At 43.5% G+C, this 27,952-nt stretch overlaps 1 protein-coding gene across 1 annotated transcript; it reads right to left on the reverse strand.

The window, feature by feature from the left end:
* Positions 1 to 14: 14 nt before the first annotated feature.
* Positions 15 to 27,952, reverse strand: PIR (pirin). The gene is made up of 10 exons (XM_081907721.1): positions 27,741 to 27,952; positions 27,237 to 27,374; positions 24,555 to 24,647; positions 22,341 to 22,424; positions 20,289 to 20,495; positions 12,311 to 12,395; positions 6,141 to 6,185; positions 5,070 to 5,152; positions 2,351 to 2,417; positions 15 to 405 (listed from the first exon to the last, which is right to left on the reverse strand). Exons 2-10 carry the CDS (start codon positions 27,327 to 27,329, stop codon positions 290 to 292), a joined length of 873 nt encoding a protein of 290 aa, XP_081763847.1. The 5' UTR covers positions 27,330 to 27,374; positions 27,741 to 27,952; the 3' UTR covers positions 15 to 289.

The raw sequence follows: 27,952 nt of genomic DNA on the forward strand, positions 1-27,952 counted from the left end.
CATGAGACTGTACGTTTTAGATGAAAACGCTTTTTATTACAGATAAACAGAATGTTTATATATCATGTATATCAGAGAGTAATAAAAATGCAGCTGTACCCATCTACGACACTCTAATAGCTAACTTTGGGGCTAGGCATACTAGAAACATTATTTGGGCTCTATGTGGCAAACCCGCATGATCAGTACTAATGAAGCAAATGGAATCAGTAAATGCAGTAAAGATCAAGGTGTACAGCTGCACACGTATTTTTAAAAAGCCAGTCAGCATGGGTTCTGCTACCCCACGTCATTTGTTTCCAATCTTTGATTTCCAAGTGGTGGCTCTCTCAAATCCATTTCTTGCATTTCTGAAGTCATTAAAGGCTTGTTGAATTTCTTCCTGTGTATTCATCACAAATGGACCTAAGATATAGATTGCAAAATTCAGGATAGTATTTAATTATTGCGGGCTTCAGTGGCGTAGCGTGGGGGGTGCAGGGGGGCCCGGCCGCACGGGGCGCAACATCTGGGGGTTAGTGGGTGCAAATCCACGGGTTAGGGGGCGCAAATCCACGGGTTAGGGGGTGTAAATTACTTGCCTTGCCCCGGGTGCTGACAACCCACGCTATGCCACTGGCGGGCTTTAGGCTTTCTGTAGATGAATTCAATCTCATTCCTTCTCCTTTCTCCTCCTCCTTTTTGGTCCCCAAATTCATTCCCAAGGGCTCAGCTGTGTTGAAGGTTGGCATAGAGGTTGCCCCGCATCAAAGGATTGCTGAGTGAGCAATTGAGCAAGGATTGCTCAATAGCATTTGACGGCAGGTTCTTCTCTTCCCTTCTTCACATTAAAGGGAAATCTTGGGGATTCCACACATGCTAGCGGTGGAAGGGGAAGATCTGACTCTATAAAATCAGGGGCATCTAATCAATACTTTGGGTGCCTCATCTGCCCCCTGACCCCACTGATTTTGGCCACTGCAACAGAAAGAGGGGGAAATGAGGTAGACATGTGGGTGGAGCACAGCGCCCTGATGGGATGCAAACTGTCCCCTCCCTGGTCATCAGACTGGTTGGTTGATAAGAAGGAGGGCTGTGGGGTGAGCACACCCACTACTTGTATGCAGCCCCATATGGACTGGCCATGGGTGACTGTGGTCCTTGTACCGCAGACTGTTAGCCACCATGCTGTAAATGATGGAGGAGTTTGCCACGTTTTGCATCTGGTTGAGAGGGCATAGCAAGGCAGAGGGAGGGACACATTGCTTCCAACCTTCAAGTCTTCTCTAGAACTGTTTCCACAGACACTCACAGACAAAGGCCTGCAGATGCAGGTGAAGCCGAGGGTCCCCCCTCAGGCCACAGGACACGCAAGTTCTCAGTCACTTTACATGTGTGTGCATCGAGATCATATGCACTCATACATCATGTATTTACTTGCAGGAATGCATGGACTCAACCCAACTAACACGTACAAAACATTATTCATATTGTCGTTCATAGCCATCCCCACCCATGCATTTATGTGCCATGTACAGCACTGCATCAGTGCAGATGGCTCTGAAGATGGTAAGCAAGTTACTGAAATCCCATGGGAGTAACAGTCTCGGTTCTTCTTCACCAAACCCGTCCTCCCTTTCTCACATTTTGCCTGCCAGTAGCTTTGTGCAATGATGGTAAGATATAACTAGTAACAATGGCAAGGCCTGGCAGCTTTGAGTCCCTTTGCTAGGAGGCTGGTAACATTTATTTACAGTGGTACCTCGGATTACAGATGCTTCAGGTTACATATGCTTCAGGTTACACACTCAGCTAACCCAGAAATAGTGCTTCAGGTTAAGAACAGAAATCGGGCTCTGGCAGTGCAGCAGCAGCAGGAGGCCCCATTAGCTAAAGTGCTGCTTCAGGTTAAGAACAGTTTCAGGTTAAGAATGGACCTCCGGAACGATTTAAGTAGTTAACCCGAGTTACCACTGTACGTACTTTGCTTTCCAACGTTTATGCACTTCTTTTCAAAAATTTATTTACAAATCTCTTAATGCACATTGTAACATGATACATCCTTTGACCAGGGAAATAATCTGAATGATCTGACTGCTCAAACCACAGCCTGTTTTTCCAAGAGCAAAACACAACTGTAACAAAAGATTCCAAGCAAGGCCTCTCAAATACAGTGATTTACAAATAGGGCATATCCCTATAAATACTAGTGGAAGGCCAAAGCAGCAAGTCACTGATGTTCAGCTGTAGACTTTTCAACAGAAGGGCAGGGGGAGATATTCCAGAATAAACGCCTGAGGTTGAAGATGAAAATACGTTCCGTATGCCCCATTTGTTTAAAAAGAAGACAACTTGTTAAACAGATATTTACCATGTTGCACTACTGGTTCCTTAATGGGCTCCCCAGCCACCAAGACAAAATGGCTCACTTCAGGATCCTAAAAGGATGAGCAGAAAGCATCCATCAGCAGCATATAAATTACATTTTGAGATTTTGAGATTAGATACCCAAAGCAGGAGCAAATTACAATACAGTAGATCACAAGTCTGGTGCCTCAGCATACCCTCCAAGTGTCCCGACTTTCCAGGGACAGTCCCAGAATTATGAAAGCCTTCCAGGTTTCTGATTTGACCCTGGAATGTTGCTGTTTTCCCCACTGCTGCAGAGCTCAGGGAGAAGGATGAGCCAGCGCTTGTCCCAAGCGATGACCCATGGCCTCTCCATGTGGGATGAACAAATGGTTAGTGGGAAGGCGAATAAACACCAAGCAAATCAGGGTGGATGCAGTATAACTGCCCCACAAAAAACCAGAATCAATGCTCAATAAAGACCAGGTACAATCTAACCTTTTGGTAAGTTTTCTGCAAGCAAGTCAGCGTGAAACCCAAATAAGCAGGTCATCTGGAAAGGGCCCTGTGCCTAAAGTGGGATTTGGATCCTATCTAAATACAATACTATGGACCACATGCAAGTTGTTATTAAATATATGGTGAATTTAAACATGTAAACAAAGGCGGCAGTTCTGCGAATTTGCTTGGTGAGAGCTAAAGGCCAAAAACAAATAGACAACGCTTCTCCACCCAAGATTTTCCACAAGGGAACTTCCCCATCCCAACTCTTGAGCATCCCCCAGCATAACTGGGCTGAACATCTGTTGGAATAGTTTCCAGAGAGGTAGCAGAAATTGTCACAGCAAAAATAAGTTCTCCAGCTCCTTCTGGTGTGTAGGGCCTCCCACTGGAACTGACAGAACTTTTTACTGTGCTGTGGCAGTTCTCCTAAGGATAAAAGAGGCATCTTAAGAATCCCACTCCTGTGTTATGGCATGTTGTAGCTTTTAAGGTAAACTACCCTGTCAAAGCAGCATTGTCTCTTCAGCAGAGGCTCATAGGGTCTGGCTGCACTGAAGATAAATTGCTGGATATTATGTAAGAAAAGAATTGCGACAGACCTATTGTAGTCTTAGTATTGCAAAACTGTCTTGAGACATAAGGGTGTAGCTCGTACCGAAAAATAAACAAGACTTTCAAATCATGTCAGGTTCAATTTTTTTAGGAAAAGCACAAATGCAGAAGTGGATATATTTTTTAGAAAGCAAATTATAACTTCCTATGATTTTGCTCACAAAATAAACTGCTCTTTCCAACAACCTAGAATATAACCTATTTTTCCAGCCTAGAGACGGTTAAACATACAAAGAAAAGTTGGATTCAAGGGGCATGCAAAACAAACAAACAAACAAATAAACTATCTTAACTCCCCAACATGAATTATACAATGGTTTGTTCTTGGCTCACTGCTTTGAGATTCGTCTCTTTGCAATTTGGCAGAAGAAGGAGCCAGGTCCCTGCCATTTGAGTTGTATGTCTGCCACGGCATGTGAATGAGGCCAATGGAAACTGCACTCTCCTATATCAGTAATAACTTGAACAGATTGAAGGAGGTGCTTTTGATTCAACTTGAGTGAACACAGGAAGCTACCTTCTATTGTCAGAACACAGGACTGGTTACATCAGTGCTGGCTAAAACTTTGGTTCTTCAGATGTTGCTGGACTAAAACTCCCTTAACCCTTCAGCCAAGCTAGCTGGAGCTGGTGGAAATTCAAAGCCAATAGCATCAAGAGGGCCACTCTTGTGTGCAATGATTTGCAGTGGCTGTCTAGGGTTTCAGACAAGAATCCTTCCCTGTCCCTACCAGGAAGGGGCCAAGGAAAATTCAGCCTCAGTTCCAGGGGATCTGGGGAGCTTTTTTAGTACATAACAAATATACAACATTGTTGCTGCCTCTGTTCCTTGCTCACTGCTCATGAGGTCAATAGAGTCCATTGGGCCAGCACTGGGGCACAAACCTTGTGTAGCTAGCTCCTTGCTTCATGTACAATGATACGTCTAGGAATAAGCCAGGCAGTTACTATGTGCTCAGTAATTCTCAACCTGTTTTGTAGGGATCAGTCAGGCAATTTCTTTGTCTGGCTGTTCTTTGAAGGCCGCTATATCATAACCAGCATGCGAGAGACTGCCTGGAGAGCTTAGATATAAAAACACAGCCCCTCATATGCTCCAGTGTAGCTGAACTGAATATCTGAAGAGAGGGGTGGGCAAAGAATGGATCTGTATTATAGAAGTCGTCGTCAATACATTTGTTAAAGGACACACTGCTATTCAGGGCCACCTTGAGTCAGAATGTATCCCAGAATACACCTCATTTCCATTGTAGAGAACACCTGAAAGCACTCGCAAACTGCAATTTAAGCAGCTTGAAGGGTGCGGGGAGTAAAATACAAAGAGTAAGAATAAATGAAGCCGATGAAATCCAGTCCACTTACTCTAGTTCCACAAGAGTCAATGGGCTGTTGCAGAATAAGAGCTTCTCAAGAATTGCAACCAAGCAAAAGACACTTAAACATTTAGTATAGGAAGGGAATGAAGACAGGTTCAGCACTTCTTTTAACAGTTTAATTGGGGGTTCTTGCTAAGGCGGTTTATTTGGGATTCATTCTGACCCAGTCTACTATTGTTAAAAACCTACTGAAAGCATTCTGGGGGTGGAAGTGATGTTTTGGAGCCAGACAGGTTAGTTGCAGAATACCTTGTTTTCAAACTGAATACAGTCTCCATCGTCCAGCACAGCAGTGTGGTGCGGTTCTATTTTTTGTTGAGCATCAGAAGGACCTGGAAAATAGTGTTTTTTTCAAGAGGGGATTGTGCTAACATTTCCAAATAGCTACTGGCTAATTCACACTGTTTCTGAAACTTATATGAATAATTAAACCTTTCATGAAAATTTCCAGGCAGATAGCTGATCACAGAATAACTTCATTGCAAGGTAAGACTTACGATGCCCAAGCAGGCAATGCTATAACTATTTACCTGATTAAGCCTCACTGAACTTGATGGGTCTTCCCTCCGAGTATAGGATTGTTCTATAAGGGGCATTTTACAGTTCTCCTTGCAATATCTGTTTTCTACTTTGAAATAAATGCTTCAGCTGAGATGCCTCAGCCAGAGCATGAGACTCTAATAATAATAATAATAATAATAATAATAATAATAATAATAATAATAATAATAATAATAATAATTTATTATTTATACCACGCCCATCTGGCTGAGTTTCCCCAGCCGCCCAGAGGGTCATGAGTTCGAGCCCCACATGGGGTAAAAGATCCCTGCATTGCAGGGGGTTGGTCTAAATGACCCTCACGGTCCCTTCTGATTCTGTGAAAGGATATCTAGCATCACTATGGTCCTCTGCAGATAACCGCTTCATTACCCAACAAAGCCTTCTCCAACCTGCCACAACTAAGGCAGCTCATTTGCGCCACGAGGACCCTCAACAAGGGTCAACCACAGATTTATTGTTTATAGATAGGTGGGCTCACAGGCGGAGCAGCAATCTCTAGGAAATACTGTGCAGAGACCATAGTAGGCTTTATAGAGCAACCCAGTGTCATAAACCAATAGGAAGCTACCTGCTAATCTTTAAAAGCTGCAATTTTTACAGAGCAAGCAAATGCTGCCTGTTTGACATTTACAACCGTCTGAATACCAGTTCACCCCTAAAAACAGATCGTACTAGCTTTTGAAAATAAAAAATGGTTCTCAAAAACAGAAGCAGTTTCCAGTAATCAAAACAGGGTGGAGACAACAAGCAACTTACCAACATATACATTACCAAAGAGCGTGTAAATAAACGCTGTCCAACCTGAAATGTAAAAGGGCAAAATACTGTCAGATACATAGAAAGTTTAAACATATGGAGGCCTGTATTAGGCCATGCAAAGTTGTAATTTGAAAGGTATAGGTGTGACTCTATCCATGTGTAAAGGTTCCATTTTTAAAACCATATTTTACTTATTTTCAGATGTAACATGACTAATGAAACAATATTATTACCAACCTCCCACACCTCCCCAAAGTAGAGAGAAATTCACTACAGCAAAATACATTGGACTTTCCAATGTATTCATTAACTGTTCTGTTTAACAATAGGATAAATAAGTAAGTTATTCCATTTTAAGAGGCTTACTGGGAGGCAACTTTTTTAAATATATTTTTTAATTAAATTTTCTATTTTACAATCTCAAATAAACATTTTACAAACTTTAAAATATCCAGTGTCTACCCTTCTTCTCTTCCCATGGTTGATTTTACATAACATACATCCCTACATATTTTACTATAACCATTCAAATCAGTTTTCCACTTTTACATCCATCAAAAATTATTTACTCTTTTGAATTTATCTTAATGCTGTCAGCATTTTTAGCTGTATATTTCAGCTGAATACTTTCCATATATTCAATAAATGTTTTCCAGTCTTCTTTAAATGCATGTTCTTCTTGCTCTCTTATTCTAGGTGTTAAATCTGCAAGTTGTACAGATTCTGTCAACTTAAGTTGCCAATCCTCTTTAGTTGGGGCCTCATTCAATTTCCATTTTTCAGCTAACAAAACACAGGCCGCAGTTGTTGCACACATAAATAACCTTTTCTGACACCTGGGAATTTCAGTATGGGTTATCCCCAACAAAAACGACTCTGGTTGTTTTTTGGAAACTAGTTTTAAACATTTTTTTCAGTTCATTATAAATCATTTCCCAATATGCTTTTAACTTTCTATACTGGGAGGCAATTTAAGACCTGTATGTCACATCTAGCCCACCAAAGCCTCTCCAACAGGCTGCTTAGCCTTTTACTACTGTCCATTTATCCTTCAGCTGCGGTTCTGTAAGAAGGAGACACAAAATGGACCTTTTCTTGGGAAAGACATTTAACTGGTGGGCCCAGTCCATTGTTTGGTGGTTTGCTGCTTCATAGCCCAGTTGTAAATGTTTTTTGCTCAGATGGAAATCCTACTTGGTTTGAAGGGAATTGTTTGCTTTAAAAGTACACAATGATGCAGCCACCAGAACGCCAGCTAGATGAAATCCTTATTTGCTAAATTTGACCACCAGCTCTGCTTCTTCCAAGCTCAATGCCTAGCATTTTGACGTGGATGAAAAAAAATATTGCCATGTAACCTGATTAAAACTCTGTTCTCTTTATCCCAGTTGGCACCTATATTGGGTCTGAATTGATTTTACCTATGCACTGCTGCTTTAAATGGCTTTTTAAAACATATAATTGTTTTAAAATTGTTTTTAGATATGCAACTGTTCTACCAGCTTCATAAATGTTTTATTGTCAATTGCTTTGGGATGCCTCATGGGAAACAATTCATAACATAAATAAAGGGCGCTCATCTTTTCGTTAAAACGTTAGTGCTCAGTCTGCAACAGTTAGTAAATGTGTTCTTTTAAATGCAGATGCACCTCTGAAATAACCACATGGATTTCAGCCACAGCAATTCTACTTTCAAGGTTATATCCTTCTCATTCTCTGGGCACATATCCCAGAACAAGCAGCAAGCCTCATCATTTCGACATGAAAATCCCAACACATTAAGCTCCAATTAAATGACCACAATTTTTCGCCATATATAGACAGAGTTTGGAAGGTAGCCTTAAAAAGTCAAATTTTGCGGCTATATAGTTATGCTTAAGACTTCTTCAGAAGTTAAACAGTGGGCCGATAACTGAATTTGTGACATTTTACAGCAGCCATTCCAAACCTGCCCCCTTTATTTCTCTGCTTCTTGGGGTGAGTGGTGTTACTTATATACCTAAAACCTCCCACACAAGCATCCAGAGGCTCAGGGGAACACCAGGATTTGCAGGAGTACAAGAAACAAAACAAAAACATGTTAACACACAAAGGAGGCAAACTCCCTTCCAAAGGCCAAAACACAACTGCATACGTGTGCATGGCCTGCCTGATTCATCCATGTCTGTTGCCATAAAAAATATGTTGGAACTAGGGCTTGCGTGATAAGTTTCCATTGCCCAGGCTCCTGGCTGTATCTGCTAGGAAGACAATGAGTTTGGGGCAAGGGGAGAAGAAGGAGGAGGAGAAGAAGAAGAGGAGGAGGAGGAGGAGGAGAAGGAGGAGGAGGAGTTTGGATTTGATATCCCTCTCTATCACTACCCTAAGGCGTCTCAAAGCGGCTAACAATCTCCTTTCTCTTCCTCCCCCACAACAAACACTCTGTGAGGTGAGTGAGGCTGGGAGACTTCAGAGAAGTGTGACTGGCCCAAGGTCACCCAGCAGCTGCATGTGGAGGAGCAGGGAATCGAACCTAGTTCACCAGATTATGAGTCCACCGCTCTTAACCACTACACCACACTGGCTCAGAAGGAAGGAAAAAGATTAACAAGATGAGGGGAAGCAGACCCAGCAGATTAGAAGTTGATGGTGAAAAATTATGAAAGCAAAAACTGGGTTAGAAGAAAGTGAACAAACTATGAGCAAGAAGATTACGTAGCTGAGAGCAAGAAGCAGGAGAGAGAAGGGAAAGGAGGAAGGCTGATGAAAAAAACCAAGACATGACTTGAAAGTGAGGCGGAAGGTGAAGAAGCAAATCAGTGAACACAGGATAGGAACAGATGTGGAGAGAGGGGAATTTCATGGTAACTGACACAACAAGAGTATGGGACAGGGAAGGGATGCAAAATGGAGGCACAGCAAGAATGGCAGAGTGGGAGGCCTAGAAAGGTGGAGTTGTCTGCAGCACTAAACCCAATCATTAACCTACATAACGTTTTGTTGCACTTGCCCATCACAGATTCCTAAGGAAGACTGCTTAATTCAGCTAGAAATCTAGCTTGCATTGGAAAACACCAGCTGATCTGATCTGAGATGACCCACTGGAGCCACAGAATACCAAGCTGGCTTGTTTTCACTAATCATAGTTAAGATTAACCACAGTTGACAGTTTCGGCTGATATGCTAAACTGTGGTAAAACTAAAGCAGAAGCAGAAACTTCTGATCTCTCCTTGTGACTGCACTGAAGAAGAGCAAAGGGAAAGCGTGGGAGCTTAACAGGGCAGACTTCTTCTAGCACATTAAGGACTATGTTGTCTCTGAAATACAGAATGACACAACCTTCAGTACATGTTTCCTGGATCTAACAACAATTTGCATCCAGGAAACCATGTCCCATTGCTCTTCTCCATTCCAGCAGGTGTCTGTAATGGACACTATATGGTCTCCTCTAAGACCCAGTACTCCTGCTCACCAACCTTGGCCTGGAATCTTTTAGCCTTAGCTATAGCTCTCTCAGGCTATTGATGGTCCATGATGGTTATGCATTCCCTGGACTCATCTTCTTCCCTTCCATCTTCCCTCAGGGCAACACACATCATCTTAAGCAGGAAGTGGGGGAGGCACTGCTCTCTATAGTTCTCTCAAGCTTCTGCTAATCCCCCGAGGAACTAATGGTTCATTGTTTGCTAATGTTCTGTAGCAAGGGATTGTGATCTCTTTATGCTCATCATATACCTCTTCAAAAGGAGCCAGCTCTATAAATACCTAAGAGAGAAGCCTGTAATTCTCCTTCCCTTCTTAAATCTTCAGCAACCTTTTAGAAGTGTTAAAAATGATTTACTTGAACTCAGGATATAGTTCAAAAGATAGCAAATGAGTATTTATTGATATAGTTATGTGTCAGCTCCTTAACTCTTCAGTGGTTATTAGTATATTGCTTTAAAAGGCCAGAGTTTCCATAAATTTGTTTACATACAAACACAAATGTGCAGAAACAAACATCCGTCTCTCACAGAAATGGCTGAAAAAACTTATGGAGCGAATTTGCAGCTAATTCTTTGCCCATTACCTAAGAGACAAACATGTGTGGCAAATGCCAAGGAATTTTGCAACTCCAGATCCTGAGCTCATTTAACAACAACTATAAAAAAAAATACCTTGGCAATCTTTATTCAAATGAGCCTTACCAAAGTCAGGATAGCATATGTAGCAAGATAAGTGTGTGCATAAGTTTTTTGGATCCAAACTCAGATTCTTTGCAACTGAGGCAGAGCATTTACAATACATAAAAATCTTACTGACTGGCCTCAGTATCTAGCCAGCAGCCATCTGTTTTCTGCAAGAACTGGGGCTGAACTACGTGTTCATGGGATTGGATTGTCTGCCATTCTGTCTTTAAATGAAATGCAGCCATGAGAGGCTACCAATCTGATTAGAGCAATGGAAATGTGCGTTTTTCATTCTCCCCACCTCACCCCAATTTCTCCAATCAGCTGCCCCTAAAGGGTATTGTACTTTTTACCTCACTTGGCAAACCACAGTTTGAGAGTATAATTTAGACTGGGAAAATGGCACAATGGAGAGAAAAGGTTAAAAAAATCTCCCATAATCCAACTGCTCTAATCGAATTGGAATGTACTACAGTGGTACCTCGGGTTAAGTACTTAATTCGTTCTGGAGGTCTGTACTTAACCTGAAACTGCTCTTAACCTGAAGCACTACTTTAGCTAATGGGGCTTTCACTGCTGCTGCGCTGCCGCAGCACGATTTCTGTTCTCATTCTGAAGCAAAGTTCTTAACTGAAGCACTATTTCTTGGTTAGCGGAGTCTGTAACCTGAAGCGTATGTAACCCGAGGTACCACTGTAATGGCTGCATTAATAAAAGCAGATCACAGATTTCCCACATACCAAACACTTCGACCCTAAATCAGTGGAATGCGTATTTTTCCTACAAGAATGGAAGTGAAGCCATTAACTTGCAAAAGAGCTACTGGGCAATGTGAGTAGTCACAGGTCCAGAGCATTTGCCTATTTCACTATCATCCTATTTACTCAGTCCTCCTTTCACGATGCCCAAAACAAAGGGTGTTGCTGTCCTTGTTGCCCTGCCTCCTCGGCTTCTGGGCCCAGCGGCCCTCTACACATTAGAGGAAATGGTCTGAAATGGGGGGCCTACTCTATGTCTGGAGGCTCCCCGCACAATTCAGAAACCAGAAACCACACAGGGAGAGCAGGCTGCTGGCTTCAGACCTCACCGCTGCTGGAAATGTGACAGGGAGGGCGGGGCCAGCAGCTGCATCCCATGGAGGGCATGAGATGGTGACCACGTGATGGAAAAATGACTGAACAGGGCTTATGGCTATTCCTGGAGGGAAGCCACACGCCATACGCACCAGCACAACAGACGTCTGTGTGCACAACAGAGATTCCTCTCCTGTCCTCTTCAGTCCCCGCACCCAACCTCCAAATTGGCTCCAGAGGGTTGGGGATGGTCAAAAGCAGATTTTAGAAGTGCACAGAGGGAGGCAAGAAACCAGAGGCCCTGCTGCACCTGTGAGAATACAGCACTGTAGCTATTAAGTCTTTCAAGCGTGACTATGTACTTACTGGGACGCGGGTGGCGCTGTGGGTTAAACCACAGAGCCTAGGACTTGCCAATCAGAAGGTCGCGGTTTGAATCACCGCAACGGGGTGAGCTCCCGTTGCTCGGTCCCAGCTCCTGCCAACCTAGCAGTTCGAAAGCACATCAAAGTGCAAGTAGATAAATAGGTACCACTCTGGTGGGAAGGTAAATGGCGTTTCCGTGCGCTGCTCCGGTTCGCCATGCTGGCCACATGTCCCGGAAGCTGTACGCCGGCTCCCTCGGCCAATAAAGTGAGATGAGCGCCGCAACCCCAGAGTCGGCCACGACTGGACCCAATGGTCAGGAGTCCCTTTATGTACCTATTCGGCCATACCTCTGACGTGAGTTGGCAATCCATGTGGAAAAAAGGTGCTATGCACAGAACATACCCTCAGATATTTCGCCATGTAAAAAGGCCCAAGCACATAACCAAAAATGGGAATGGAAGTTAAGCCCACGCTAAGAACTCATGCCATCATAAGGTACCATTAACAAGATCCAAGCATCACCATTGAAGCTGCTCCAAATTCCATTTTTGACGATATGAAGGAAATGTTTCCTACCTTTGGGAACAGCCTGGGTGTGTTTCGCTCCTTTGTCTAGCTTGAAATCCAGATACAGCGTGGGAGTGCGGGTATACACCTTAGACTGAAGAGCAACAGGGAAATTTACATCTCAGGAGGAGGAAAATGGGCTGGCAGCATAAAACACATCAGAACAAAGAGGGAGTTCACCAGCAGTGCATTTCAATGGAGGATAAGGCTATCAATTGTAACTTCATGATGACTAAACACTACCTCTAGAACAGTAGCAATCCTATACATGTCTCCTCAGAAATAACTGTCTGCCACTGAGTTAATTTAATGCAAGGGCCTGTAGATTGTGCATATGTATATATATTTTAGGCTGCACTCTTCAAACAATTATAATCTGCCTCAGCACAACTGTTCAAAAGAATATTTGAGAGGCTCTTTTTATGCTAGCCACAAACCCTAAAGAAATTGCATGGAGTCAGAACAACAAACATGGTAACGAAGTAAAAACAAAAAAGATAGATATTTACATTCAAGAACTGGAAAGAAGGCAGAGGGGGGTGGGGGGGAGTGAAAGGCTAATTCAACTCTGAATAAGGAGACCTCCTGCTGGCCTCAGTTCTGAAATTCAAAATTCCCACTCCCACCCCGAATCCAAGGAGGTAGCATAGAAAAGTGAAATGTATGAGCAAGATTCACAGCCTCCCATTCAAGTAGACACCATATTCGGACTGTTGCCTTCAAAAAATATAGTTCTTTCAGCATCAGTGGCTACCTTGCCTGCATTTAACCTAGAACTGGGATTGGGAAACTGTGGCCCTCCAGATGTGACTGAACTTCAACTCCCATCAGACTCAGCCAACAGGGGCAACCATCAGGGCTGATGGGAGCTGGAGTCCAACTACATTGGAATGGCCACAGATTTTCCATTGCTGACCTAGAAGCTGAGAAGTCAAGTACTGTGAAGTCTCAAGGAAATGCTGAAGAATCGTAAAGCAGAGAAAGAGTCTTTATATGGATAAGTAGCACTGATTAAACCATTTTTAGGATGGGTGGGTGCAGTTCTGCACCATACACGATTGTATTTCAGCAGACTTTATCATACCATCTTATTACTCCTATTGGAACAGGTTCAGGTATGAACATTTCTCTTGGTCCATATGACAAATATGGCATTTTCTCCTGACTGTTCTCTTTCTGATAAAGATCTGCAGGATTTAGAGAGCACTTCGTTTAGTTCTCCTGCAGATACGTTTTTAAAGATTTGCTTTGCTGTCAAGCTCGTGGCTTAATGAAGAGAGACTTCTAAACAGAGAAGGGGAAAATAAAGGAATACTCAGTGTGATAGCTCTGAAAAAAAGCAAAAGCCATCCTACGGATTATTAGGAAAGAGACTGAAAATAGAATTGCCAGCATTTTGAATGTGGCCTAAAGTTCAGGTCACTATCTCAAAAAGGACATTGAAGAGCTGGAAAACTAGAACTGGAAGAGAGCAACCAACTTAATTGGGGAATATACAAAAGGAAGTACTTTTTCACCCAAATTATAGAATTGGCTGCCATAAAATGCAATGATAGTCAATAGTTTGCCTAATCCAGTTTTAAACTTGTCAAACTCATGAAAGATAAATAAACTAATGGCTACTAACCCCAACATAACTGCAGAACCAATAAGCAATGCAATTAATTTTAACATTTTTAAATATTATGTGGAAATATTATACTTTTGTGTGTGCAAGTCAGTCCTATGGGGCATGTCTGGAGAAAATGAATTTCCTCTAAACAAATTTAATCGGCAAAGTGAGCACAAAGCTATTTCTTTCTCTGTCTTTGCCAGTGTTTTAGTAATCTAATCCTCCAAACCCACACAGACTCCATGGGGCTCAGCAGGGATATTAGGGATTAATTTAGCAAAGAGAGTAACCTCTCACCCCTGGAGGTGTCCCTTTCGGGTAAGACCTGCATTGCAATCACGGACTAATGCAAAAGGTCTTCAGACATTGTGGTCAGCATTTTTTAAATGAGACACGAGAACTGAGATATATCCCAACACAATGTAAACAAAATCTAGAAATCTCTCTGCTCTACAATCATCTTTACAACTCATAATTTCCATGTAATCCATACTACCATGGTGTGCCTGATACCAACAGCCATTTCTTATATGACAAGAATGTAAGATCTACCCTGCTAGGGCACACTTAAGGTCTTTCTAGCCAGTTCTCCCAGTGGTCAACCTGTTGCCTACAGGAAGCCCACAAGGAAATGAGAGCAAAAGACCTCTCCTGCTTGTTGTCCTCAGCAATTGGATTTCAGAGACAGTCCACCTCCAATTCTGGAGCTAATACAGCTATCTTGACTAGTAGCCACCAATAGCCGTATTCCGCATGAATTTGTCTAATCTCCTTTTAATGTTGTCCAAGCTGGCTGCCATCATTACATCTTGTGCCAGCATAGTTTAGGTATGTGCTGTGTGAAGTCCTTCCTCTTATCTATACCGAATCTCCCAACTAACAACTTTATTGGATGCCCCAATTACAAGGAAGAATATCCTCTCGCAATCCTCTTTGCTACATTTCCCCAATGAATATCCTACATTGCCATCACTCAGATGCCAGGGATTTTGATTATAAGAATTAGTAAAAGCCCTTTATAACTCCATGTGCAGACATGTCCTAAAGGCATCAGATGAAATGTAATGAAACACAAACTGCATTCTCCAACAGTGCTTGCTTCCAATTATTTTACAAGATCCCCGAAGACCTTTCCTGCTTGTTGAACCTGCCCTGTGAACCTATACTAAACAACAGTTCATACAACCCAAATCCATGTTGCCTTCTTGTTAGAAAAAGGAATGGCTATTCTTAAAATAAGGAACAGGAAAACCAGTTCCCCCCAAACATGAAATTTCAAGCAGTGGTGTCTTGTACCGGAGTCAATGTACAAATTGCAATCTTGGGTCAGGAAATGAATCAGAAGTGGAAATGCATCACGTTGAATTTTTAAAAGGGTGCCTTCCGGAAGGCAAAAAGAGGCATTAAATCAAAAATGCCTTTTAAAACAGCACTGCAAAGTACTTATGGAAAGATTTGAAGCCACATGTTGAAAGAATTTATGACTACTTTGGTATGCAAACCCCACTTTGGCTCATCTTGCGTACATTTTTTTCAGGTTATTCGTGGTAATAAGGCACCAGCATTAAAATGGTTCAACAAAGCATCTTCAACACGCAGAAAGAGAATTTACGACCGATCTGAAGGTGGTGGGTTTTTCTGTCTTTTATACCTGCACTAGAAAGGGCAGCAACTTCCCCTTGGTATGGTCACGATTTCATTAGGCCATACAGCTTACATGTGGCATTGATTTGCCTTCATAATAAATAGCACGTTTGCTAATAAAAACAATGGGAGGAATGCTAGAAGGTGATAAAAGACATGCAATTGGAAAAGCTTCAGAAAAGTATGCAATGTGAAGTCATCCCTTGAGTTTGCAAACAACATTTACTGTAACTGCAGGCATTATCTTCATTTTTAAATGCGGGATATATGAATATGGTTAGAACTTGCTGCATAGCAGTAGCTGGGCAATGAGCCATGCTTACTAATATTACTCAGTCTGTATTCACAGACTTATAGAAGGGACCCCAAGGCGCATCTAGTCCAGCCCCCCTACAATGCAAAAATTACAGCTAAAGAATTCCACACAAGTCTAAGTAGGTATTATAATGAAAACGAGTAACTCAAAATATGACCCTGTGATGATTGTAAACATATTTGCTGCTATATTCAGTGTTGACATTTGTGCAAAGGGTGTTTGTGCCGGTGGCAATGCGGTGATGAAGCTTCTGACGTTAACTGGCTGAACTGATGAGACAATGTGAAATGTCTTCCATTGGTGAAGCACTAGAAACTGGAGTAATGAGCAGCAGCTGCCTCAATGGAAGCAGCTTCTAAAATCACTGTTAAAGGTGGAAAGCGAAGTAGAGATTCTTTCATTCCTCCGTCAGAGCTAATGTGTAAAGATAGACCATGATGCCTACCTTATGCCCCCAGTTTATCTGCCATCAGAGTATAGTATTTCTGCCATGCCAAATCCTATCTGTCAACGCTGTGTTGGCAGAGTTTTGGGTATATCCTATCCCAAGCACTTACATCATGCCTGCACAACTGGCTAAGCCACCAAGCCAAACACAGCCCATCATTTATAACTGTGGCTCAGCAATGGCTTGATGAGCCTTTTTTAGCTTATCTGTTTGAGACTATAAAAGACAACTAATAACAACAAACCCCACATGGCTCATGGATTGTGTTCAGTCTGATGGATGCCAAAATTGAGCACAACGAATTAGTTGTTGTGGCAACAATGCTTTCAGTATGGGCTCATTAAACGCATGGAAAATGCTACAAATAGTATTTAACATGCACAAAGTGGATTAAGTATTTCCTTTATGGGTGCTATTTACCCCAGGAACTTACAAATACTGATCTAATACAGTGGCACCTCTGGTTACGAACTTAATTCGTTCTGGAGGTCTGTTCTTAACCTGAAACTGTTCTTAACCTGAGGTTAAGCTAATGAGGCCTCCCACTGCCACCATGCTGCCAGTGTGCAATTTCTGTTCTAATCCTGAGGTAAAGTTCTTAACCCAAGGTACTACTTCCAGGTTAGCGGAGTCTATAACCTGAAGTATTTGTAACCTGAGGTACCACTGTATAGTAAAATGAAGTTTGCTAGAGCGATTGCTTTTTCTAAAGTCCAACTTTAAACATACTCTTTTCTATAGTGTAGAATATTAGTTTCCAGGCAACTCAGGATTAACTGAGCCACAGTCAAGTGCTCACCCAGGGGCTCTCTATTTTAATTGGCTCCTCACCCAATTCACGCAGCTACAGTAGCCGTTCCCAGAATTCATTGCTGCTGGACATGCCCATGAGCATCTAAAGCCAAGTGCTGACATCTTAGGTGAGCGTGCTGAGTCTGCAGAAATTTTCATCCGAGTAGGCATCCGCCACCCCTCTGCATCTGAAACTTTGTACCAAACTTCTGATCAACTGACTCCACCCAGAAGTACGGCATCATCCAGCTGTCAAACTGCCAATGGTAGGTTGCAAATAGGATGCAGGTTGTTTTAGTGCTTTAGGTTTGCAAATAGCCAAAGCTTTCATTTCCTCATGAAACTTTTTCGAGTTCTTCCACCTGGAAGACTTTCAGCAATTGTTTAAGGAATGAAAAATGCAGTGCAGGTAATCAATGTAAAATCAGAGTAATGTGTCTCTCTGGTATAGCGTGTCTACATAAATTATTTTAATGCACCACAGAATGTGTGTATTTTCTTCATCTTGCCAGGTAATATCAGACTGATAAATCGGCTATGCTCTTTCTAGACGTACCAGACTAGGCTTTTGAAAATTGTGGTCCATGAGGAATCTGGCCCGACGGGTACATTTTACACAGCTTCGGCCCCAGAAATAGAGCATCACCTAAGAAGCTGTGCTGTTAACTGTTGGGGACAACCTTGGCCAACCTCTTCAGATATGAGGCTGAATTATTGGGAAATAAAAATTATACAGACTCTGGAGTGGGGGGCTGATTAAAAAAGGATGCCTTGTGGGAGGAGAAACCAGATTATACATTATTATTTTATTTGTACTCTGCCCATCTGACTGGGTTGCCATATACAAACACATAATAAAACATTAAAAAGTTCCCTATACAGGTCTGCCTTCAGGTGTCTTCTAAAGGTTGTATAGTTACAACCTTGGCTTCTGAAGAGATGGCGTTCCGCAGAGTAGACCCTCTGCCTGCTTCCCTGTAACCTCACTTCTCACAGTGGGGGAACTGCCAGTTCCATGACGAAAGGTTTTAAGGATACAGGAAAACATAGGTCTACTGGGCCGGACCATTGACTCTAGGTTGGTGGTTCTCCAGGGTTTCAAGACAGGGGAAGTTAGCAACCCTAACCTGAAGTGCCGGTCATTGAGCAAAGCAGATGGCCCTTCCCCATATTGAATCTCCCACTCTAGCCTTGCTTTGACATTGTTATTCCTAGAATTTTCACCAAATGCCACAACTGAAATGAGAAATAAGGCTGAGCAGCCTCTAAGCTAACAGTGGGCTAGGGAGGAATGCCTGGGCAAGACAGCCCATCTGCTACTCTGCTTCTGCACAGGCAAGGGCTCAGTTAATAAAACAAAGAAGTGGAATGTAGAGGCAGAGCCCAGGGGTCAGGGGTCAGCTCCGAAAGTGTGGGGTGGGCTTAAGTGTTCTGTGTGGGGCCAGCTGGAACTGGCTGAGCAAGCTGTGCGGCTTGTTTTCCCTCTGTAACCTTTCCTGATTGGAAGTGGCTGTTGGTTAACTGCAAGAACAAAGGCGTCCGGCTTCCTTTGCGAGACACATTCCAGTATATCACCAAGGCATGCCTCGACAGTATATAGGATGAGACTCGCTCACTTATTTTATGTGCTTCTAGATGGGCCACAGCAAGGCAGCTTGTTAAAAAGAAGGGGGGGGAACCCAATAAAATGCTTGCTTGAAATACCAAGATTATGACCCTTGAGACTCAACCTCCTCCGACAAGGCCCCAGCTCCTTTTCTCCCTTGCTGTAAGAACAAACCATGGCTTGACTATACAGGCACTGCTTCCAGAAAGTGAGATGCTATTAATAATAATTCATACATCTCACAGCATCTCACTGACAGTAAAAACACTTTCCAGACAGGTAAGCAAAAGGGATGACATCCCATACAATTACATCCTCTTAAAACTAAAGGCTCAGTCATTCAGATCCCTACAAATGGCAGATGTAGCACGACTGGCCTGCTTGTTTTCCACTTGTCTGACCCTGAGGGGTTACATAATTAACTAGCTGAAACATGTAACTTCAGTGAATTGGAATTTTAAGCATATGACAGGTTGAGGGGAAACATGCAGCCAGAAAACATTTGCTAAAGACACTGACGGTGCCTGTAGTCTCCACCCCCATTGTTCTGCCCAGACACTGTGGTCCAGCTCCGAGGGCCTTCTAGTCGTTCCCTCACTGCGAGAAGTGAGGTAACAGGGAACCAGGCAGTGGGCCTTCTCAGTAAAGGTGCCCGCCCTGTGGAACGCCCTCCCATCAGATGTCAAGGAAATAAACAACTACCTGACTTTTAGAAGACATCTAAGGCAGCCCTGTTTAGGGAAGTTTTAAGTGTTTGATGTTTTATTGTGTTTTTAATATTCTGTTGGGAGCCGCCCAGAGTGGCTGGGGAAACCCAGCCAGGTGGGCAGGGTATAAATAATAAATTTATTATTATTATTATCTAGCATAAGTCTTGGATAGCCACCCCCAACCTGGTGCTCTCCTGAGGTCATTGGACTCCAACTCCCATCACCCTAAGCCATACTGGCTAGGACTGATGGGCCTTGTAGTCGAAAATGTCATTTGGTTGGGGAAGGTTGAACAGTACACATCTTTTTGTGGCAGTAGGGCTCCATTGAAGGAGCACCGTGTGGGAACTGCCTTCAAAATCGCAGTGTGGCTTTCTTTCCAGCCAGCGGCTCTGTTCAGGAGGAGGAGGAGGGAGAGCACAGCTTCCTCCATCACTGAGCTGGCTGCAGGCCTTTCATGCAAACAAATCTAAGCGCATAGGTCACAGAGTTTCTTTGCAAGCAGATCCTTTTGTATATAAGGGCTCTTTCCATTCCACTTTTTCCAAGGAAATACAGTTGTGTGGACTCCTTCCCCAATAGCATGTGGACTACGTAAACACAAGGAGTACACAGTAACTTGCCCCGTAATCTTACTGCACCTTATCAGAGAAGGAAAAGTCACTCACAAACACCCTCATTTTGCTCTGCCATGGCTTGACCTCCCCCTCCCCCCTCCTGAAGGAATAGTTAAGACAAGGGACTCGCTTTTTAAAAGGCTGCAGGTTGTGCTAAGCCATAAGATAACTATCAGAACTGTTCACAGTTTTTTTTAAAAAAAGAGGCCTCTTTTCACTAGTTTGTCAGCAAATGTGTTTACCTTTACGCCCAGCGCCTCTCCTGAAATGACGGACACACTCACGCCGTTCTGTGAAGGCTTGGGGACTTCTTCCTTTTTGAGTTCTTGGTATTGGGGTTCAATCATTTTCTCAGAGCTTCGCAGGTTGACCCAAAGCTGCAGGCCGTGGGCTGGCTCCTCAGTGCATGGCATCTCTGCATGGAGAATGCCACGGCCGGCTGTCATCCACTATATGCCAAAAGGTAAAGGAGCAGGTAAGAGAATTGAAATATTTTGCTTTGCAGAAGCTGAAGTGAAGCATAAACTCAGTTCCTAGTCCCGTCCCCCCAAATTGCACACACGATCTAGTGTTGTGCTCAAAGCTGGCAACCCCACCTCGCATTATTTAGCCAAAGCGCAACAAGATGCAAAAATACAGGTCTAATAATTTGTTATGCTATTAGCTAAAAATTATCCACGAGTTTTAAACACTTAGGAAACAAAAAGTTTCATGGCGGATTGTGGTATGATGGGAATTGACCCAGAATGTAAATATCCTAGGGCTTCAATAATCCTATGCACGCTTACCTGGGAGTAAGGCCCCATTGAACTTCATGGGGCGTATGTCTATATCAAGGTTTCCCAAGCTTGGGTCTCTAGCTCTTTTTTTGGACTACAATTCCCGTCATCCCTAGCTAGCAGGACCAGTGGTGAGGGATGGTGGGAATTGTAGTCCAAAAACAGCTGGAGTCAAGTTTGGGAAACCCTGGTCTAAATAGACATGTAGGGTTGCATTAAAGGTCTTTAGAATAATTACAGATAGGTAGCCGTGTTGGTCTGCCATAGTCAAAACAAAAAATATTCCTTCCAGTAGCACCTTAAAGACCAACTAAGTTAGTTCTTGGTATGAGCTTTCGTGTGCATGCACACTTCTTCAGATACCTGAAGAAGTATCTGAAGAAGTATCTGAAGAAGTGTGCATGCACACGAAAGCTCATACCAAGAACTAACTTAGTTGGTCTTTAAGGTGCTACTGGAAGGAATATTTTTTGTTTTGGTCTTTAGAATGTTGTATTAGAATGAATTGGATTTGGAAGCTTTAACATCATCTGTAACAGGAACAGGCTAACCTGTGACACCCCCCCCCAGATGATGCTGAACTCCAATCCTAACCAGACTTCTCCAATGACCAAGGATGATGGGGGGGGGGGGGAGGTTGTCGCAGGCTAACTACCCCTGTCTACAGTATCGGTCTTGACTCTTTTCAGATCTAGGTCCCATCTTCAATCCCAAACTGAAGCCACTTTAATTCTTTTTCTGTTTAGGATGACCAAATGCAAGGGAAGGCAGAGCTCCTATCTGGAGAGGTTTATACAGAAGAGGATGTTTAGGCCGGGTAGGAAAAACCGCATCTCGCAAAACTCCCTCTTCTGCAAACAATTCAAGGCAGGGGAGCTCTCCTCTCCTCCCGGATACCTAAATAGCTCCCCAACCTCATCTCTTTCAAACAAACTTAACGGAGTGGTGGTACCACCACTGTAACCCACCTCAAATTGGGATGCAGGGAATCCTGAAGTCCAATGGTTTGCCCCAGGAGGGAGGATCCTGTGACACTCCAGATGTTGTTGTACCACAAACTCCCATCGTCCCTGACCCACTGGCCATGGGGGGCTGCTGGCAATCCGAGTCCCAACAAAATCTGGAGGGGTGGAGAGGTCACAGGCTCCTCAGTGTACAGTGGTACCTCAGGTTAAGTACTTAATTCGTTCCGGAGGTCCGTTCTTAACCTGAAACTGTTCTTAACCTGAAGCAGCACTTTAGCTAATGGGGCCTCCTGCTGCCGCTGCGCAGCCAGAGCACAATTTCTGTTCTCATCCTGAAGCAAAGTTCTTAACCCGAGGTAATATTTCTGGGTTAGCGGAGTCTGTAACCTGCAGCGTATGTAACCTGAAGCGTATGTAACCCAAGGGACCACTGTACTAGGAAGACGACAGAGCGGGGGGGAAATACATTGCAAAACTTCTAGTCTTCAAAACCAATTTCAAAGTGAAAGGGCAAGACAGGGCAACCTCCGTTCTCATCACTTCACCTTACCTGCAAATCTCCTGGATTCAGTCTACCTGCGTGGCCACAGAAGTCTTCATGGGCCATGGAGCCACCTGCCAGTAAGTATGTTACCTGAGAAAGAGAAGATTTAGAGCATCAGGGAAGCCCAAGCTCACAGCAGGTTTTATAGCCTCATCTGACAATCATGAAGGCATTTGTTCCAACAGAGTTTGTAGTCTGAAGCCCAGTGAACTGTAATCTAAATGACATTGTTTCTTTCCAAACATGGAACAAAGCCTTATGAGACTTACAATAACATTTCCAGTAAAAATACAGCTTAAAACATCAAGCAAGCAAGAACAACAATAACAAACCCACAGAGCAAATAAATATTGGGTATAATTCAGCCAGTTAACGTTTTAGAATCTTATTGATTTAAACAGGAGAGTTAGACAGACCGTTCATGTTTTCCCACTGAAATCAATGGCACTACACTGTACTGTATTGATCCCCATGGTATCTCGTGGTACCCCAAAGACAGAGACATTGTTTTTCATTTAAACTAGACATGGTAGAATGATATCTTGCATACTTATTGTACAAACTAAAAGCAACACTGGAAGAGGGGGAGGCATAGATGAGGGAACTGAAAGCCAATAAAATGAATGTACTTTAAGGGACAAATCATATTGCTAGTGAAAGAATGAACTGGGAAAATAGGTGTGATTTTCCCATAAATATTTACATGGACTGTATTCCACATTGGTGAAATCCCAATAAATTCCTGGGTGGTTTTTGTGTTGTTGTTTTTTACTTTTGCGTACCTATAAAGGTATTCCCTATTACCCACTGGATTTGATAATGCATCATTCGCTTAAAAAGCCGGTGATCTTTAAAGAGATTTTCCCTGCAAGTCTCGTTTTTCACTAAGAAATCATTTTGCCCTGCACAAACTCATCCTTGCCTCTACTGCTGCTGAGCAGTGCCGCCTGCTGGCGGGATGTAAGAAATGTTCCACAATCTGTCACAGCAAAAGCATTAAGAAGAGTCTGGCATGACCTTAAAGATGAGCAAGTCTTTTTGTAGCATAGCCTTTTTCAGACTCCGGATCACACAGTCAGGCCACAGTAGAACTGCTAAGTCTTTAAGGTACTGTAAGAGGGTTGGTGGGTTTTTTTGGTAATTCTAGAATTTTTACAGATATTTGAAAGATTTATACACTGCTATTCAGGGGAAACCTCACTAAGCGCTGTACATAATAACGTTCGCAACAGGAAGCATCCATTAAAACTGTAGAATAAGACAGCAAAGACACGGGCTGTGTACACACCATGTACTTAAAGCACAAGAATCCTGGCAAATGTTTGCGAAGGGTTCTGGGAATAGTAGTTCTGTGAAGGGTAAACTACAGTTCCCAGGAGTCTTACGGGGGAGCCATGTGCTTGAAATGTAGGACGGTAAATGTATTTTACCGATTTTCCACTGTAATTAAAAAGAAAGAAAGACCGTAAACAGGAATACAGTCTGCCATAATTGCATGTGCATTTGTGGGAGAGGCCACTCAACAGAAAAGGCATAAAAGGGTGCAGCGTTTCTATGAAATTGCTTGCCAGACGAAGCTTTCATGTGTTTAGCTAGCCTTTCCTCTAATGTGACCTTTTGTCTCCATAGGGAGATAATCAGACTTTTCCGGTTTGGGGCTATGAGTTGCCGTGCCACTAATAAAAGAAAGAGAATTACTTCATTGTAAAGATGATATCTCTGTTCGTTCATAGCAAGGTGCTTCTTGAATAGCCCGGGCTTTCTGAGAGGGCAATGTAGGCCACTTCAACTGGAATATAGGAATGAGAGACATTGGGCAGCCTCTGTAGGCTCTTCTGTTTTCTCTCTTCTCCCCGCAGGGGAAGAGATCTCACAGAACCAGCCAAACAACCAACTCTTTAATGAGTCTCATGTGAGACCTGTCATGGGTTGAGGCCCAAGTCGGCTGGCCTCAGGAACATAGCAAGCTGCCTTCTACAGAATCAGATCGCTGGTCAGCTAGCTTAGTATTGTCTACACTGAGTGACAACAGCCCTCCAGCGTTTCAGACAGGGATTCTCTCTCCCAGCCTTACCTGAAGATGTCATTGGGGACTCAACCTGCTACCTTCAGCATGCAAACCACGGGCTCTATCCCTTGAGCTGTGGCCCATTCCCAAACTATGTACTATAGCAATGGTAAAAACCGGCAGACATAGGCATGCACGCCGTAACAACTTACAGTCTCAAAACCTCGGTGAGGGTGATCAGGAAATCCAGCCGGTTTTCCTCCTTTGAACTCGTCAAGCAGCAGAAACGGATCCAGATTTTTCAACTGAAAATTAAAACAGCAAGAATTTTACAAAGTTGTGGTTTTTTTTAAGTGACTTGCTTGAGAGAGACCATGTACAACTGAACTTGTGTGGTCCTGTTCTCCAAGTCACACCCACTTGATGAGAATGAAAGTGCTTTTTAGGAAAGTTGTCAAGGCTTTTGGGGCAAGCCTCTCACCCCGACTCAGTGCCAACTCTTGTTCTGACATGCCCCCGTGTTTAATCCATGCTAGTATTTTATTGTTATTGGTGTCGTTTTAGTGATAATTTATTTTATTCAGATCACAAGCTGCTCTGTAAAAAATGGGTGATAAATCTGTTGGGTGAGTTCAATGCTAAATCCTATGCAGCTGTGGAACACAAAGATGTTGGACACAGTGGGTTTACATTGTCATAAAATGCATAATAATAATGATGATGATAATGATAGGCAGAGTTTGTGGTATGGCACAAGGGTCTTAGGTTGCAATCATAACCCTACCTGAATTCAACAAGATTTATTTCTAAGTTAACATGAAAGTTTATGTCAGTATACTATGCTTGCTCAAGTCACTCCTGCCCCAATTAAGTGACATTAAGTTACTGAAGTCAATGGAGAATGCCAAATGATTGCACCCATTCCTTCTATAGCCCCACCCATGGGAGTTCACCTGCAGGCACTCAAGGCACTCCACTGATGTTCACAGACTTAGCCAGGGAACACCTAACTCCTCTATCAAGGCACATAGCATGGGGTTACCTTATTTTACCTACAGCCCCCAGGTAAGCATCTCAGGAGAAAGATGCTTTGCTCAAACTGTCTGCAGCAGCTCCAGGTAAAGGGTCTGAAGTTGCAGGGTGAGAAGATCCTCTGCCTCAAAACCAAGCTACAAACTTGGAGGAAAGTCAAGTGTGTTGTAGTGGTTAATGTGTTGATCTAGGCCCTGGGAGGACAGGGTTCAAATCTCCCACAGCCATGGAAGCTCACTGGGTTTATCTGGGGCCAGTCAGACACTCTCAACCTAGCCTAACTCGCAGGGTTGTTCTGTTCAGAATTCAATTCGAGTTAACTGGTAAAGAATTTGGGAACTACCGACATAATTGCCAGAAGGGGAGAGTACCCATGCTGTTAAAGGTAAAGCTAAAGGACCCCTGATAGTTAAGTCCAGTCACAGACTACTCTGGGGTTGCGGTGCTCATCTCGCTTTACAGGCCAAGGGAGCCAGCGTTGTCCGCAGACAGTTTTTCCAGGTCATGTGGTCAGCATGACTAAGCCGCTTCTGGCGCAAAAGAACACCAAAACCAGAGCAGCACATGGAAAGGTCATTTACCTTCCTGCCGGAGAAGTACCTATTTATCTACTTGCACTTTGGGCGTGCTTTCAAACTGCTAGGTTGGCAGAAGCTGGGACCAAGCAACGGGAGCTCACCCCGTCATGGGGATTCGAACCGCCAACCTTCTGATCGGCAAGCCCTAGGCTCTGTGGTTTAACCCACAGCGCCATCACACCTAATGTCTTTCAAGTTATCAGTGGACCCTGGAGATGACAGTATAGAGAAAAGAATCTGCTTTACACAGGGAGGCCAATCCTTTTTTGGGCTTGAGGTGCCACACACTTGCATGAGCATGCCGATCACCTGAGGCAGAGGCTATGGCTCTCCTCTGCTCATTATTGATACGATGACAAGGAGGGTGTGGTCTTCGTATGAACCAGGTTGCTAGGTGGAGAGGTTTAAATCTCCTTTTTTAAAAAATACACTTTTTTGCTGCCACTGTGAAACCTGGTAGGATTTGAGGGAGGTGGGGATAAAAATAAGCTGGGGGGGGGGGGCTTCATCAGGTCCCGGACTTAGCCACCCCTGTGTTACGCTCCCCATCAAACACCCTAACATACATACACCAATAGCAAGGTACTTAAAGAACCCAAGGTACAAATTTGTGCCTACAAGTTTACTATTATCTATTGGACTTGTATCCCACCTTTCTTCTACAAGGAGCTCAAGGTGGCGTATACATGGTTCATCTGCCCCTCCTCATTCAATCCCCACAACAACCTTGTGAGGTAGGTTAGGCTGAGAGGCTGTGATTGGCCCAAGGTCACCCGATGAGCTTCATGGCCAAATGGGCATTTGAACCCTCTAAGGCTGTGGTTCCCAGCATGGGGCACACGACCCACAGTGGGCCAATCTGATTTTTAAAGGGGGCAATTCAAGAATGAGTTATTAACAGTTAATGGACTTTTAGGCTTCCTCCACATTTTTGAATAATAAGAATTATATGTCACAGGGAGGGGGCATCAGGATTTTAGAGATGCTTAGGTGGGGCATGGCCAAAAAAAGGTTGGGTACCACTGCTCTAAGGTAAGTTTTTAAATAGAGAGAAAGTGCAAAATAGGAATGGAAAGGGATAGGCAATGAGGGAAAGGGGTGACACAAAATATCTGGAGCTCAGTTACCCTTAGCCACCCCTTAACACCACAAAGGCGTGACAATTTTGGATGACCAAGAGCTGGCTAGGTTGATGGGAGTTTTAGTCCGAAATGACTGGTGGGCACCAAGTTGGCCAAGGCTGCATTCGGGCATCATGTGAAACAGAAACAACCAGCGCCTTACCTCAGGCCTCCCAATGCTTCTGCGAACCCGAGCGCCAACTCCTTCCGCCTGTTCCCTGCTCAGCACCGTTTTGACAACTTTCCTTGCAGCCATCCTTGGGGAAACAGCACCAAGTCCTAAAAAGAAACCTCACACCACCTGCCCAAAAGAAGACGTGCATCTTAAATAGCGTTCAGCCACAATCTCTCTGTCTGAGCCTGAAGGCATCAGAGTCAGGCAAACGGGCGACACGCTCCCTTTAGCAAATGGATTTTCTTTTCAACTAGTCAATAGTTTTAAGCTGGCAATCCTATGCACACTTTACCTAAGTTCCTACGGAACTCACCGGGACTTACCCCTGAGGAGCAAATGCCTAGAATCGCACAGTTTCTTTGCTCCCCTTCGCAAATATGCCCATCAGAAGTTTGCTTTGCTTTCTTAATTCCCTCCCTCCCACAAATAAAGTGACCTTTATCATGGTCCCGCAGCTGTTCCCTTTCTTCTTCTCCACTATCGGTTCCCTACCTTCTCCCCGATCTGAGATGGACAAACCCGGCAGAAAACGCTGCTTGCTGAAGTGCTGGGGAAAACAGCAAGCTCGGTGTGACTCAGCAGATCACTAGACTTTCTTTTTTACAAAAACATAATGTGTAAAGCAAACAAACGGGAGGGCCGGATAGTGCAACTACAATAGCGCTAAGGGCGTGGGCGAGTTGCATAAAGCTGCGAGTCGAAGC

This window comes from Podarcis melisellensis (genome assembly GCF_964234715.1).
Source record: "Podarcis melisellensis genome assembly, chromosome: 4".
In the NCBI taxonomy this organism is placed as follows: Eukaryota; Metazoa; Chordata; class Lepidosauria; order Squamata; family Lacertidae; genus Podarcis; species Podarcis melisellensis.

Excerpts from the sequence above, each read along its gene's own strand:
- PIR (XM_081907721.1), bottom strand. The coding sequence starts at position 27,329 with ATGGCTGCAAGGAAAGTTGTCAAAACGGTGCTGAGCAGGGAACAGGCG. Across the intron at positions 20,496-22,340 it reads TGAATCCAGGAGATTTGCAG|TGGATGACAGCCGGCCGTGG; the intron begins GTAAGGTGAAGT and ends TTTGGCATATAG. Across the intron at positions 5,153-6,140 it reads CTTTGGTAATGTATATGTTG|GTCCTTCTGATGCTCAACAA; the intron begins GTAAGTTGCTTG and ends ACTATTTTCCAG.